This window comes from Misgurnus anguillicaudatus, chromosome 23 (genome assembly GCF_027580225.2).
Source record: "Misgurnus anguillicaudatus chromosome 23, ASM2758022v2, whole genome shotgun sequence".
Taxonomy (NCBI): Eukaryota; Metazoa; Chordata; class Actinopteri; order Cypriniformes; family Cobitidae; genus Misgurnus; species Misgurnus anguillicaudatus.
This window is the reverse complement of record NC_073359.2, coordinates 7887439-7901284: the sequence shown is the minus strand read 5'-3', so window position 1 is coordinate 7901284 and position 13846 is coordinate 7887439. Positions and strand designations below refer to the sequence as shown.

Here is a 13846-nt window from a genome sequence, read left to right as displayed (position 1 = left end):
ATCAGTATAATGTTGCGCAGAATGAGCGTTGAATCAGTGTTATGTTGCGCAGAATTAACATTGAATCAGTGTTATGTTGCGCAGAATGAGAGTTGAATCAGTGTTATGTTGCGCAGAATGAGCGTTAAATCAGTGTTATGTTGCACAGAATGAGCGTTAAATCAGTGTTATGTTGCGCAGAATGAGCGTTGAATCGCTATGTTGCGCAGAATTAGTGATGAATCAGTGTTATGTTGCACAGAATTAGCGATGAATCAGTGTTATGTTGCGCAGAATTAGCATTGAATCAGTGTTATGTTGCGCAGAATTAGCATTGAATCAGTGTTATGTTGCGCAGAATGAGCGATGAATCAGTGTTATGTTGCGCAGAATGAGCGTTGAATCAGTGTTATGTTGCGCAGAATGAGCGTTAAATCAGTGTTATGTTGCGCAGAATGAGCGTTAAATCAGTGTTATGTTGCGCAGACTGAACGTTGAATCATTATGTTGCGCAGAATTAGCGTTGAATCAGTGTTATGTTGCGCAGAATTAGCATTGAATCAGTGTTATGCTGCGCAGAATTAGCGTTGAATCAATGTTATGTTGCGCAGAATTAGCGTTTAATCAGTGTTTTGTGGTGCAGAATCAGTGTTTTGTTGTGCAGAATTTGTGTTTTGTTGCACAGAATCCCTGTTATGTTGCGCAGAATCAGTGTTTTGTTGCACAGAATCAGTATTGTATCAGTGTTTTGTTGCACAGAATCAGTATTGAATCAAATTTTTGTAAATTTGACACACAAATAAAAAGCATAAATGGGTAAACCAAATTAAATGGTTACGATATGTTGCCTAGTTTGGCAATTAAATAAATTTGGATTTTGAACATGTAGATCACAAGACAAGTTTCTTAGATCACAAAATCCACAAAAGCTTACTGTAAATGCAGTAATGGATGGTTCGAGTACATTTATGTATGTAAGAGTGCGAGAATACATGCCTGAGCATGAGATGGTATGACATACAGCAAACGTCTAATACAACAGTATGAAAAAATAAAACTAGTGGAGGTATTCTAATGGTTTACATTGATGATTTTAAGTATACATGTGGTTAAAAGATGGTAATTGTGTTTTGATTTTAAATGAGGATTAATCTAGCCCCAGGCTGTATATGTTTGCAGAGGATTATAATTGCGGGCTGTTGATCCAGCAGTGACGCGAGCATGCTGGCAAAGACGATGTGTTCCTTGAGAGACTGTAACCATAAAAGAGCAAGAGAAGGAGCCACCATAAGACCATCATTACAGTAAGAGTGAAGTGCACATAATACCAGACAGCAGTCCGTTCTATATTTAGTGAAAACATTGTCAACATCATCATCGCTGACCTTTTCGATGTTTGACTTGTGCATGCATAACCCTGTTTTATCTTAAATACACAGGGTTCAGTTCAACCACACGTATAAAATGCATTTACAGGTTATTTCTTTCAACTGCACACTTGTATGGTGCATGAGAGAAATTGAAAATGAAGGTACAGTGTGCGTGTAATGTTGGCAAAAACTGGCCCTTTGGCCACATGCCTGGTTTGTAATGGCCGGTCCTTTTTAAAGGCAGTGAAGCAGGTTGAGTCTGTGAATGAGGACATACTTTTACTGACAATATCATAAAACACAGCAGGCAATCTAAACAACAGGCCTATCCAGCTTCGATTTCTAGCTGCTTCTGTGTTATTATGACTAGACATTAAATTCTCAGGGTCTTTCACACAATCATGCACACATTTGTTGTATCTCTGCACAGTCACATGTGCGTGTTTATGTGTAAGGAAAGACTTGATCTGCTCGTAACTCTCTAACATTCGTCAAAACACACATCAGGTGCCGTGACGCTTGGGCTTGGAGCATGTCCTTTGCAAAGTGATTTATAAAGAATCACATCTTTAAACAGTACACTGGGAAGATTTATGTGAATGTGGCAGCTTATTTTGGATAAATCGCTCCCTCTGGTGGTTGACGGGACAAAGTGCATTAACAGTGTATACGAAATTATTTTACTTCTTGGTTTTAATTAGCAATCGAATTAATGCACTGTTACATGTGGATTGTACTACTTCATAATGAAAATTAAACTATGTTGTCAATGTTCCCATAGCTCAGTTGGTACACTGCAAGAAAATGTTTTCAAGAAAAATGTTTTAGTATTTTGTCTTGTTTTCAGTAAAAATATCTAAAAATTGTTAAATTAAGATGCTTTTTCTTGATGAGCAAAACGACCCAAGAAAACAAGTCCAGCCTCCAGACCAAAACCATCAAATTCAAGTGACTTTGTGCCTAAAACAAGCAAAAAAATCTTGAAAATGTTTCTTAAACACTAAATTCAAAAAAGAAAAAAAATTGCTTACCCCATTGGCAGAAGAAAAAGCATCTTAATTTAAGACTTTTTAGATATTTTTACTGAAAACAAGGCAAAAATACTAAGATATTAGACCAAAAATAAGTGATTTTGTGCATAAAACAAGCAAAAGAAATCTGCAAATGGGGTAAGCAAATTTTTCTTGAATTTAGTGTTTAAGAAAAATTTTCTAGATTTTTTGCTTACCCCATTGGCAGATTTTTCTGCTTGTTTAATATATTTTTATAGATATTTTTGGTCTAAAAACTAGACTTATTTTCTTGGGTCATTTTGCTCATCAAGATAAAGCATCTTAATTTAAGATTTTTAGATATTTTTACTGAAAACCAGAAAAAAATACTAAGACTTCTTTTATCTTGAAAATCATTTGAAAATCATGACTTTCTTACTTAGTATTTTTGTCTTGTTTTCAGAAAAAATATCTAAAAATTCCCAAATTAAGATGTATCCTCCCGATGAGCAAAATGACCCAGGAAAACAAGTCCAGTTCCCAGACAAAAAATATAAACTTTAAGTAAATTAGTGCTTAAAACAACTTTAAAAATCTGCCAATGGAATAAGAAAAATTTTCTTGAAATAAGTTTACTTATTTTCATAAACGCTTAACTCAAGAAAAATTTTCCCATTCCATTGACAATTTTTCGCCTGTTTAAAGCACAATTCGCTTAAATTTTATGTTTGCCAAAAGCACATTTTTCTTACATTTTGTTTGAATTTAGTATTTAAGAAAAATGTCAAGATTTTTCGTTTACCCCATTGGCAAATTTTTTTGCTTGTTTTATGCACAAAATCACTTAAATTTTATATTTTTGGTCTAAAAACCAGACTCATTTTCCCGGGTCACTTTGCTCATCAAGAAAAAGCATCTTAATTTAAGAATTTTTATGATATTTTTACTGAAACAAGACAAAAATACTAAGAATAATTTTTTGCCGTGTACCCCATCGGCAGATTTTTTTTCTTTGGTTGTTTTAAAAAGTAGACCTCTTTTTTAGGTAATTTTGCTCATTAAGAAAATGCATATTGATTTAAAAATGTATAGATATTTGTACTTAAACACAAAAAACAAAAATACCAAGTAAGAAGGTAATTTTACGCAGTGCAACTACACCTGTTCACTGCAAAAAATGACTTTTTTATTTAGTATGTTTGTCTTGTTCTCAGTACAAATATCTAAATTTTTTTTAAATTAAGATGCTTTTTCTTGATGAGCAAAACGACCCAGGAAAATAAGTCTAGTCTCTAGACAAAAAATATAAACTTCAAGTAAATTAGTGCTCAAAACAACTTAAAAAATCTGCCAATGGAATAAGAAAAATTTTCCCGAAATAAGTTTACTTATTTTCATAAACGCTTAACTCAAGAAAATTTTTCCTATTCCACCGACAATCTTTTTTTGCCCGTTCAAAGCACAATTCGCTTAAATTTTATGTTTGCCAAAAGCACATTTTTCTTACATTTTGTTTGAATTTAGTATTTAAGAAAAATTTCAAGATTTTTCGTTTACCCCATTGGCAGATTTTTTTGCTTGTTCTATGCACAGAATCACTCAAATTTGATATTTTTGGTCCAAAAACTACACCTCCTTCCCGGGTCGTTTTGCTCATCAAGAAAAAGCATCCCAATCCAAGAATTTTTTGATATTTTCACTAAAAAAACAAGACAAAAATACCAAGAAAATTTTTCTTGAAAATAACCTTTTGCAATGTGGGTTCAATCTCCAGGGAACACACACACAAGTAGCTTTAGATAAAAGTTGTAAAATTGTTTAAGACAATAAGGTTCACATTACACGTCACTTAAGTCTGACAGCCGTTCTGTGTCAGATCCATTTCAAAGCTCTTCAGCTCGGCACATTTCAACTGCACTGTGGAGTCACTCCCACATTCTGATGCGGATGGCCATCGCTCCACCCATGTGTCCTTCCCCAGCATATATACATACCTGAAAGAAAACGAGTTAATTATATAGAAAAAAACTCTAGATTCAGGTTTAATCCTGCTGTGCGGCTCACCCGGTGGTCGAGCTCCCTGCATGCCAGACATCAGTGAATGGACCAATGATCAGATAATCCTGACCTTTTCTCAAGTTCAGCCCTGATGTACAGGTCGCATGTGAGAGGAACGTTCTCCTGTCGGTTTCTTTTAGGCCATCTTCAGACCCTACACAAACACACATATACAGATGCATAAGACAAAGAGCAGCTTATTCCTGTGGCTCAGCATGATGCGAGCAACGGTAGAGTAATGGGATCGATTCCTGGTAAATGCATGGACTATTAAATGTAAACCTCAAATGCACTGTAAAGACTGAAGTATGGTCTATTTTTTACGTGTATGCGAGGGTCCGCTTACAGTGCAGGTGATGCAATTTTTATAATCAGAAGAATGTGTGTGTATTGTACGCGCACCACCAGATTTTTTAAAACCCCGCGTACAAGAGAATTTAGTTTGTAGCCCAGGAGATGCATTGCTTTTCGTCGAATGTCTGTCCAATAAACCTTATAGGCTGTGCATTCGAGCATGCACATATGTTCTCATACACACACAAAAAAACAAACTATACTCTGGGTTTAAAAAAATATATTCCACTTTCATAAAAATAAAATCCTGATAATTTACTCACCCCCATGTCATCCAAGTTCTTTATGTCTTTCTTTGTTCAGTTGTAGAAATTACAATTGAGGAAAACATTCCAGGTTTTTCTAAATTTAACTCTTTCTCCGCCATTGACAAGTTAACTCGTCAATTAAGAGAAAACACAACTTATAAAACTTATTAACCCAACATATAAAACCTGGAAGTATTCCCTTACTGTGGGTTCACACCAGCCGTGTTTAAGGCGTCAAATTCGCTGACTGCGTCTAGTTTGCCGCTTGAACATTTTGAGTTTACTCTCTTCATTCGTGCATGAAATTCTAGTCATCGAGACATTCACGCGTAAATTCGCGTCATGGGAGGGGCTTCTTTGACTCCACTCGCTTCTTGTATTCATGTCACTACTAGAGCAAGCTCCTGATTGGTAAACGTGGCACGTTTTTCCGACAAAGTTCAATTTTTTTCAACTTGCGCCTTGCATCTTTACATTGACTTAACATTGAAATCACTCGTGCTTGACACTTCTACCGCGGCTGGTCTGAACGCAGCATTAGGGCAAACAGTTCAAACCCTGTGTATGTTTTGAGGATTGCTCTGAATCTGAAATTTTGTATTTTTTAAGAAACCTACCCATATCTGAGAGGTGATAAAAAGAGAACAAATGAAGGTAGGACGAAACAGGGTTTTTTTGTTTGTTAGTTTGTTTGTTTGAAAGCAGATGGTCTGTTTATATATTTAAAGAAGAAAATGTTCTGGAAGTTATTCAACTTTTGTAAAAATCATAAAAAATGCTGGTGCTGGCTGGCAACTTTTTTTTAAAACGCTGGTGGGGAAAGACTTGATAGACTTTATTGGTATACAGTTTAAAATTGCAGTTTAAACGCAGATTCCATACGAGGCATAAGGGTCTTATCTAGCGAACCGATTGAAAAATAAGCACTTTTAAACCACAACTTCTCATCTTGTACCAGCGTGTGACGCGCCAGTGCAACCTCACCTAATTACGCAAGCATGTCAAAGGTCAGGTGTTACATATGTGAAACGCACATTTGCGGACCATTTTAAATAATAAACTGACACAAAGACATTAATTAATATAATTCCACATACAACAACGTCGGGACAGTCCTCTTTCTCCCCACTTGTTAACACTGGGGCTGTAGTTTCGATGCGTCATGCGTGACCTTTCGATGTGATTACGTCATACATAAGCTCACGCTGGCCTGTCACGCGGGTAGTGCAAGGCGAGAAATTGTGTTTTAAAAGTGCATTTTGCACTTTGCAAGCCAAAAATGACGATCATTTCGCTAGATATAAACCATATGCCTCGTTTGGGATCATTTAGAGCCCGTTGAAGCTGCGTTGAAATTGCAAACTGTTGAAGTCCAATAAAGTCTATTATCCTGGAATGTTTTCCTCCAAAAACTTAATTTCTTCTCGACTGAACAAAGAAAGACTTCAACATTTTGGATGACATGGGGGTGAGTAAATTGTCTGGATTTTTTTTATGAAAGTGGAGTATTCTTTTAAGTCACTTTAGGCTTAAGACTTTAGTTTATTGTTACTTACTTACCTTCTTTTATAATCTGCACAATCTCCATTTCATACTGGTAGTAGTGACTCTCGCTGACACTGATTAGTTTAACCTTGTAGGCTAAAGAAAAATGACTCAAAAGATTAGTTAATTGAGGAGATGGTGGTAACATTAAGTATCATCATGTACTTTCCCAAACACGTCAGTTTAACAGTAGAGACGTTTACCGTGATGTAATCCATTGCACACTGTTGCCCTCCTCTGCTGTTGACCAACAGACAAGGAGTCGGCTTTCAATACACAACAATCACCTGAAAAAGAAAACTGATGTTTTAAAACCAATAAATAATGAGGGAAGTTTAGTTTTGTATAGCTCAGTGGTAGAACATTGCATTAACAGCTCAAAAGGTCATGGGTTCGAACCGCATACCGATAAAAATGTATACCTTGCAAAGTACCGCAAGTCGCTTTGGTTAAAAAAGCATTTGTCAAATGCATAAATGTAAATGGGACTGACCCTGTGTGCAGCGACACACATTATCTCTGCAGATCTGATCCAGCTGCTGTTTGTCTTCAGGAGGAGAGTAGAATCTGCTGCAGCGTTTATCTGATCAGTGTCACAATATAAACATTAACTTAAAAAAACTTTTTTTTTTTTAGAAAAACACAAACACAGTTAAGTAAGGTTTAACCTTTGTTGTAGTACTGGTAAACTGTAACAGTTGATGGCTGAAGATGCCCCACTTTAAATTTCTGATTCAGTCTGAATGAGATCGTGTCTGTCTCACTACTGGACACCTGCCCAGCAGAACACATAGCAAAATATTTAGTATTGCCCTCATTAAATCGTGTTACAGCAGGTACCCTTATGAATTATAAAGGTGATGCAGGGTTACCTTAAACAGGTGAATTATGAGCGAACCTCTGTCACTCAGGTTATCCACCACTTTGAAGTAGTTGATGTATCGGTCCACTGAATTTGTGAGCTGTCAAGAAAATCCAAGGCATTATTACTGATTTAAACAATAGAAAGCTGCCTTCCTGTAATGTTGTCTACATAGGCACCTGTCGGTGAACGTGATTTCACCAAGTAAGATGTGATCCTGGATCAACACCATTGTTGGTCCTGGATCAACATTTTCATTAACCAATCAGATTGCAGGATTAAGATTAGTGTGCATGTTAGATTTAGGTTTAGGATTGGGTTAGGGGCTTTTAAGAAATACTCAGCAAACTATGATTTGACACTAATTTAAGGGTTTAAAAATTGGTTAGGGTTTGAGTTAAGGGTAGGTTGGGGTATCTTTGAAACGTTGATCCAGGATCAACAAAAAATGTTGATCCAGGATCACATCTTACTTGGTGAAATCACGGCGACCGGCAGCTGTTCCCTTAAGCCCAGAGTATAGTCTGTTTTTAGAATGCTACGCATCTCCTGGGCTACATACACTGTAAAAACAAACGGTGCTATATAGCATAAAAGTGGTTCTTGGCTCGTAATCATAGAGTAACCATTTTAAGCGCCATATAGCACTGATGAAGTACCTGTGTAGCTATATTGGTGCTATACACTAATCTAAAGGATTATTAGGGACACCATACTAATACTGTGTTTGACCCCCTTTCACCTTCAGAACTGCCTTAATTCTACGTGGCATTGATTCAAGGTGCTGAAACCATTCTTTAGAAATGTTGGCCCATATTGATAGGATAGCATCTTGCAGTTGATGGAGATTTGTGGGATGCACATCCAGGGCGCGAAGCTCCCGTTCCACCACATTCCAAAGATGCTCTATTGGGTTGAGATCTGGTGCCATTTTAGTACAGTGAACTCATTATCATGTTCAAGAAACCAATTTGAAATGATTAATGCTTTGTGACATGGTGCATTATCCTGCTGGAAGTAGCCATTAGAGGATGGGTACATGGTGGTCATAAAGGGATGTAGATGGTTAGAAACAATGCTCAGGTAGGCCGTGGCATTTAAACAATACCCAATTGGCACTAAGGGGCCTAAAGTGTGCCAAGAAAACATCCCCAACACCATTACACCAATGCATTAATGAGAAATTGAACAGGTGTTCCTACCTCCTTTAGGTAATTGTATAAAACCATATGTGGTGCTATATGACCCTGTATGGTTCTTCATAGGTGCCTCATAGGTGCTATATAGCACTAAAAATGGTTCCTCTATGATTTCCAGCCAAGAACCACTTTTAGTGCTATTTAGCACCGTTTGTTTTTAGAGTGTAGTAAATACAACATACATGCATGACCTATGTGTAGCCTATAATATACACAGGGTTTCAAAATCTGGCGGTGTGCATACAATTGGATCACGACGGACCCTCGGGGTACACATAAAAAATGGACCATACTTCTGCCTTAAAGGAATATTCCACTTTCTTTAAAAAATCCTGATAGTTTACTCACCCCGTGTCCTTCAAAATGTTGTTCAGTCGAGAAGAAATTACGTTTTTTGAAAAAAACATTTCAGGATTTTTCTCAATTTATTAAACTTTATTGGACCTGGACAGTTCACAGATTAAATGCATCTTAAAATTTTAATTTCAACACAGCCTGAAAGGACTATAAACGATCCCAACCAAGGGATAAGGGTCTTAACTAGCAAAACAATTGCATTTTTGACAAGAAAAAGAAAAATATGCACGTTTAAACCACAACTTCATTATGCATTACGTAAGGTCGTGCTGGCGCATCACACGGCTATGTAAGACGAGAGTTATAGTTTAAAAATGCATATGCGAAAATGACGATCATTTTGCTATATAAGACTCTTATGCCTTGGTTGGGATTGTTTAGAGCCCTTTGAACCTGCATTTAAACTGTAAACTGTTGGGGTCCATTAAAGTCCATTAAAATGAGTAAAATCCTGGAATGTTTATGTGTGGGGCGGGTCTATCAAAAGAAGGTCCAGATTCTATTGGGGTAGGGGCGTGTTTGTTTAGGTGATTTCAAATGTCAACATTGGCTTTCAGAGATCATGCACCCCGCCTTTAAGGGACATCCTAAACATTGAAACTCTGAAGTGCTCTACATAGGCAGCAACTAATTTCAATTGAATTAAATGTTAGCATGTTGCTAAGCTATCAAATGAATACTCAAAACTTCTTCAGAAATGATCAAGTATGAGATGTGTGGTCTTACCAGCTCTAAATCTGAGTTTTCAGGTTCAAAGCCAGTGGGCAGGCCAATATCCAAAATCACCATCCTGACCTGTTGTCCCTCCGTAGCCCTCACAAAACACAAAGCATTTTGGGTACACCACAAATCTGACAAGAATCTGTGTGATTATACTGTACTTTTAGCAGCAAGTCCTCACCTCACATTTATATTGAGTTTAAAGGTCTTTTCTACATCTGGTGGAGGCTTTTCTGAAATTGACCAAAAATGCGACATATTTGGTTTTCTTTTGAGATGTTTGGGTCACACAAACTCTTCAAACTGAGAACGTACCACTAGTCTCAGCCATAGAGACATCCAGATGAAAGCCGTTGCATGTGCTGTTCTCGTACGCATCAGGAAGCTGGTGATACACCGTCACCACCTGAGATCAAATGAATGAATGGTTTCTAATCATAAACGTATCTTAGAATCTAATACAGTACATGGAGCATATACAGTACTTTCATATAGACATGCATTTATGTACCTCCAAGATACCCCTGCCATTCCCAGAAGCCACCACTGCGAATTCCTTGTCAAGAGGTACCTGCAGAGGTAAAGAAGATGAGCTATTTGTTGTGCATCCTGCCAAACTTTTGACTTAAGGAATCCTAATTCACAAGACGATGTCTTTGAATCAAGTCTTCAACAACCTTTCATGAGTTTGAAAGGACAGAATCAAAATCTACAACAAATTTGTCACCTTTGAAGTTCGAGCCCTAGAAGCCACTTTTTGGTTAAAGCTCCACCGTATGTCACTGCGACCGGGCACACTCAGCTCCACCAGCAAATTGAGATCAGAAGGAGGAGGTTTCTTTACTAGATACTCAGACAGGGCCTGCAGCACTACCATGGTGGACTGAGGGGAGAAAAAAACAAAGAATTGATCGTACCATCACCATAATAATATAATAGAGGAAAATTTACCTTATGCAAAAATCAAACCCAACTTACCTAGCACTAAGTAAAGTATTTCTGTGCTCTTACCTGAGTAGAGCCGTATCCTCCTCCAGCACCACGTTGTTCGTTCAACCATCGAAACGGGGCGTCTGCTTCCTTCATGTGACTCCCTTTGATCAGAGCCAATAATGCATAGCCTGTGGCTTCCAGTGTGAAATAATAATTATTGGAGTCATGCCAGTAGCTACCACCTGCTGACAAAAAAGAGGAACATGAAACTGGTCGTATTGAAAAGAGGACTGTCTTGGGATTATTGAAATCAAACTTTGATGCCACGAATCTCATAATTTATGAGACTTCAGCCTGGATATTACAGACTGGGTCACATTTGGGTATTACAGTTATAAAAATGTCTTTTTTTTTATTTAGTTATAAAGGTCTCTTTGAGTACCTGCTGATGCTGACTTCAGCAAAATGCTCTTTGTACAGCCAAGGTCGGATAATGCCAAAGCGTAACATGCTATAGCTGCTGTGTACGGCCTCTCCACCCGGGGCAAATGTGTATTTAGATAGGTTGCTGCCTTTTTAAACTTGTCCTGTAGCGACCAATGAGAGGAAACACAATACACACTATTCAACTAATAAGTATGAGTGTTATCTAGTGTTAACCAGTGAGACTACAGCTAAATTCCATCAAAATGAAATGTAAATTATACACTACAAAAAATGATTTTCAAGAAAAAAAATCTTAGTATTTTTTGTCTTGTTTTTAGTAAAAATATCTATAAATTCTTAAATTAAGATGTATTTTCTTGATGAGCAAAATGACCCAAGAAAATAAGTCTAGTTTTTAGACAAAAAAAATACAATTTAAGTGATTTTGTGCATAAAACAAGCAAATAAATCTGCCAATGCTTGATTTTAATTGATTTTGATTTTAAGAAAAATGTTCAAGATTTTTTGCTTACCCCATTGGCAGATTTTTTTTGCTTGTTTTATGCACAAAATCACTTAAATTTGATATTTTTGGTCTAAAAACTAGATTCATTTTCTTGGGTGATTTTGCTCATCAAGATAAAGCATCTTAATTTAAGAATTTTTTATTTTAGAATATTTTTACTGAAAACAACACAAAAAACTTAGAATTATTTTCTTGAAAATAATTTTTTTGCAGTGTCATCATATATTATTTATAAATAATACCAATTAAGGTACTGTTTTGGTAAAGTTTGCAGACTTTATAGGGATAGTTCACCCTAAAATGAAAATTTTGTCATTATTTACTCACCCTCATGTTGTTCTAAATCTGCATGAATTTTATTATTTTGAACACAAAAGAAGATATTTTGATAAATGATTGTAAGCAAAGAGCTGATTGTACCCATTGACTTCCACAGTAGGAAAAACAAATACGATGGAATTCAATGGGTACTGTCATGTGTGCTTACCTTCAATTATCAAAATATTATCTTCATCATTTATCACAATGGGCCCTATTTTAACAATCTAAGCGCATTGTCTAAAGCGCATGGTCTAAATGGACATGTCATCCCCTTTAAAAGCCAGTTGTGTTGGCGCTATGTCTAATCCCTATTTAGATGACATACTTTGTAAACTGAAAAACTAAGTGGAGAAAGAAGATCCCCAGTTTAAGAATAATATAAAAAATTTAGTTGTTTTCGTTTTTATTGACATTTACATTTTTTGGATTAAAACCTTTAAGACGTTTTCTTTCAGTCATAGAAGTAAAAATAGCAGGCTTTTAATTGCTGTAAATGTATTGATATCCTATATATTTTATGAGATTACAATGATTAAAAATACAAACAAGAAATAAAGAATTTACAAACGTGCAGAGAGCCGAAGCGTTTCAGCACCAGAACAGCGCCATGGGATTTTTACAAAGCATTACTTAAAATGTTTCTCATCTCTTCATTTCCACAGAGTCATCATATACAATAAATCTGTCAGGTAGAATTTAAAAACATTTCAAAATAGATTAATTTTTTTGCAAAGCATTTAATTATTTACCAGGCTACAGGTGAAGCAGCTTTTTGCGCCTTCTAACGTCTCATAATCGGTCCTCATTTATGTCCAAGAGACTCAATAATAATCTTTTACATTCAATCCTTTAATCTTTCATATTTAAAAGTGTTTCAGTGCAGCTGTGCATTCATGAATGTGATAAGCAAACCCGCGTTGTTGTCCCGTTTATAGGCTCATAATTTACTGCGCTCTCTAAATAACAAAAAAATACATTGCGCCATTGACTTTAGACTTTAGACCAGGTTTTTGTTGGTAAATGGCGTAGTCTATTTTAGTTGCCTTAAAATAGCAACGCGCCAACAATGCACCTGAACACACCTCGTTTTCAGACCAGATCGCCCATGGGCGCAAAAGTGGGCACAAATGCATTTGCTATTTAAACAACGTGGCGCTAAACATGAAAATGATAATTGCGCAGGGTTGAAACTAGCAAAAGACACTTGCATCGCGCGTTGCGCCGTGTGTATGATAGAGCCCAATATCTCCATAATATTTGTTTTCCTACTATAGAAGTTAATGGTTACCATTAGTAGTGTGCTAACCATCACTTATCAAAATATGAAGAGTTTGGTTCCAAAACGCAAAAAAATCCATTTCGACTAATTAAAAACCGAAGTGACAAGATGAAAACCACTGTTTTCTTTTACAACCTTTCACATATTTAGGCTATAAAAACATAAAAAATGGTAATCCATAATTTGATTTTCAAAGATTTATTATAAAAATAATTTATTATTATTAAGGTTTTTTTTTTCAAAATGCTATTAATCTGTTGAATCAGTATATAAATGTGCATTCATCTTTGCCATGTTATATTCATTTAGTTGACCATTGGTATACACTGATTAAAAAAATAAACATTAATGGGAATAATCAAAACACTAACTTCATCCTTGGGACGTCGTCCCTGAACTTTTATGACAGTGATCAGCTGTAAAATGTTTTGGTCCTGCTCGATTTTTGTTGACTTTGAGTAAAATAATGCAAAGTTTTTCCTAAGATCCACTGGGGTCAATGTGTTAGCATGACAGAAGCTGGAGAACAAACAACAGCCGACATTTTTCCATCTCCCGAGTGCCTTTCATGTAAATGATTAGAATTTGATGGCTTACGTTTCTTCCCCGCCACAGAAAACCACCACAGGTTTATCAATGCCATCAAAGTATTACTTTGTTTTTGTTTGTTTGTTGAT

At 36.2% G+C, this 13846-nt stretch overlaps 1 protein-coding gene across 1 annotated transcript in view; it reads right to left on the bottom strand.

The window, feature by feature from the left end:
• Positions 1-3028: 3028 nt before the first annotated feature.
• LOC129453751 (venom factor) overlaps positions 3029-13846 on the bottom strand; it is a 41295-nt gene continuing 30477 nt past the window's right edge. The window contains exons 30-43 of the mRNA XM_073861863.1: positions 11060-11204; positions 10696-10859; positions 10412-10567; positions 10196-10255; positions 10000-10090; positions 9866-9917; positions 9691-9778; positions 7419-7508; positions 7215-7320; positions 7040-7129; positions 6750-6833; positions 6562-6642; positions 4406-4553; positions 3029-4335 (exon numbers count right to left, since the gene is read on the bottom strand). Coding sequence (XP_073717964.1) covers positions 4191-4335; positions 4406-4553; positions 6562-6642; positions 6750-6833; positions 7040-7129; positions 7215-7320; positions 7419-7508; positions 9691-9778; positions 9866-9917; positions 10000-10090; positions 10196-10255; positions 10412-10567; positions 10696-10859; positions 11060-11204 — 1500 coding nt within the window. The 3' untranslated portion in view covers positions 3029-4190. The remainder of the gene's footprint in view (positions 4336-4405; positions 4554-6561; positions 6643-6749; positions 6834-7039; positions 7130-7214; positions 7321-7418; positions 7509-9690; positions 9779-9865; positions 9918-9999; positions 10091-10195; positions 10256-10411; positions 10568-10695; positions 10860-11059; positions 11205-13846) is intronic.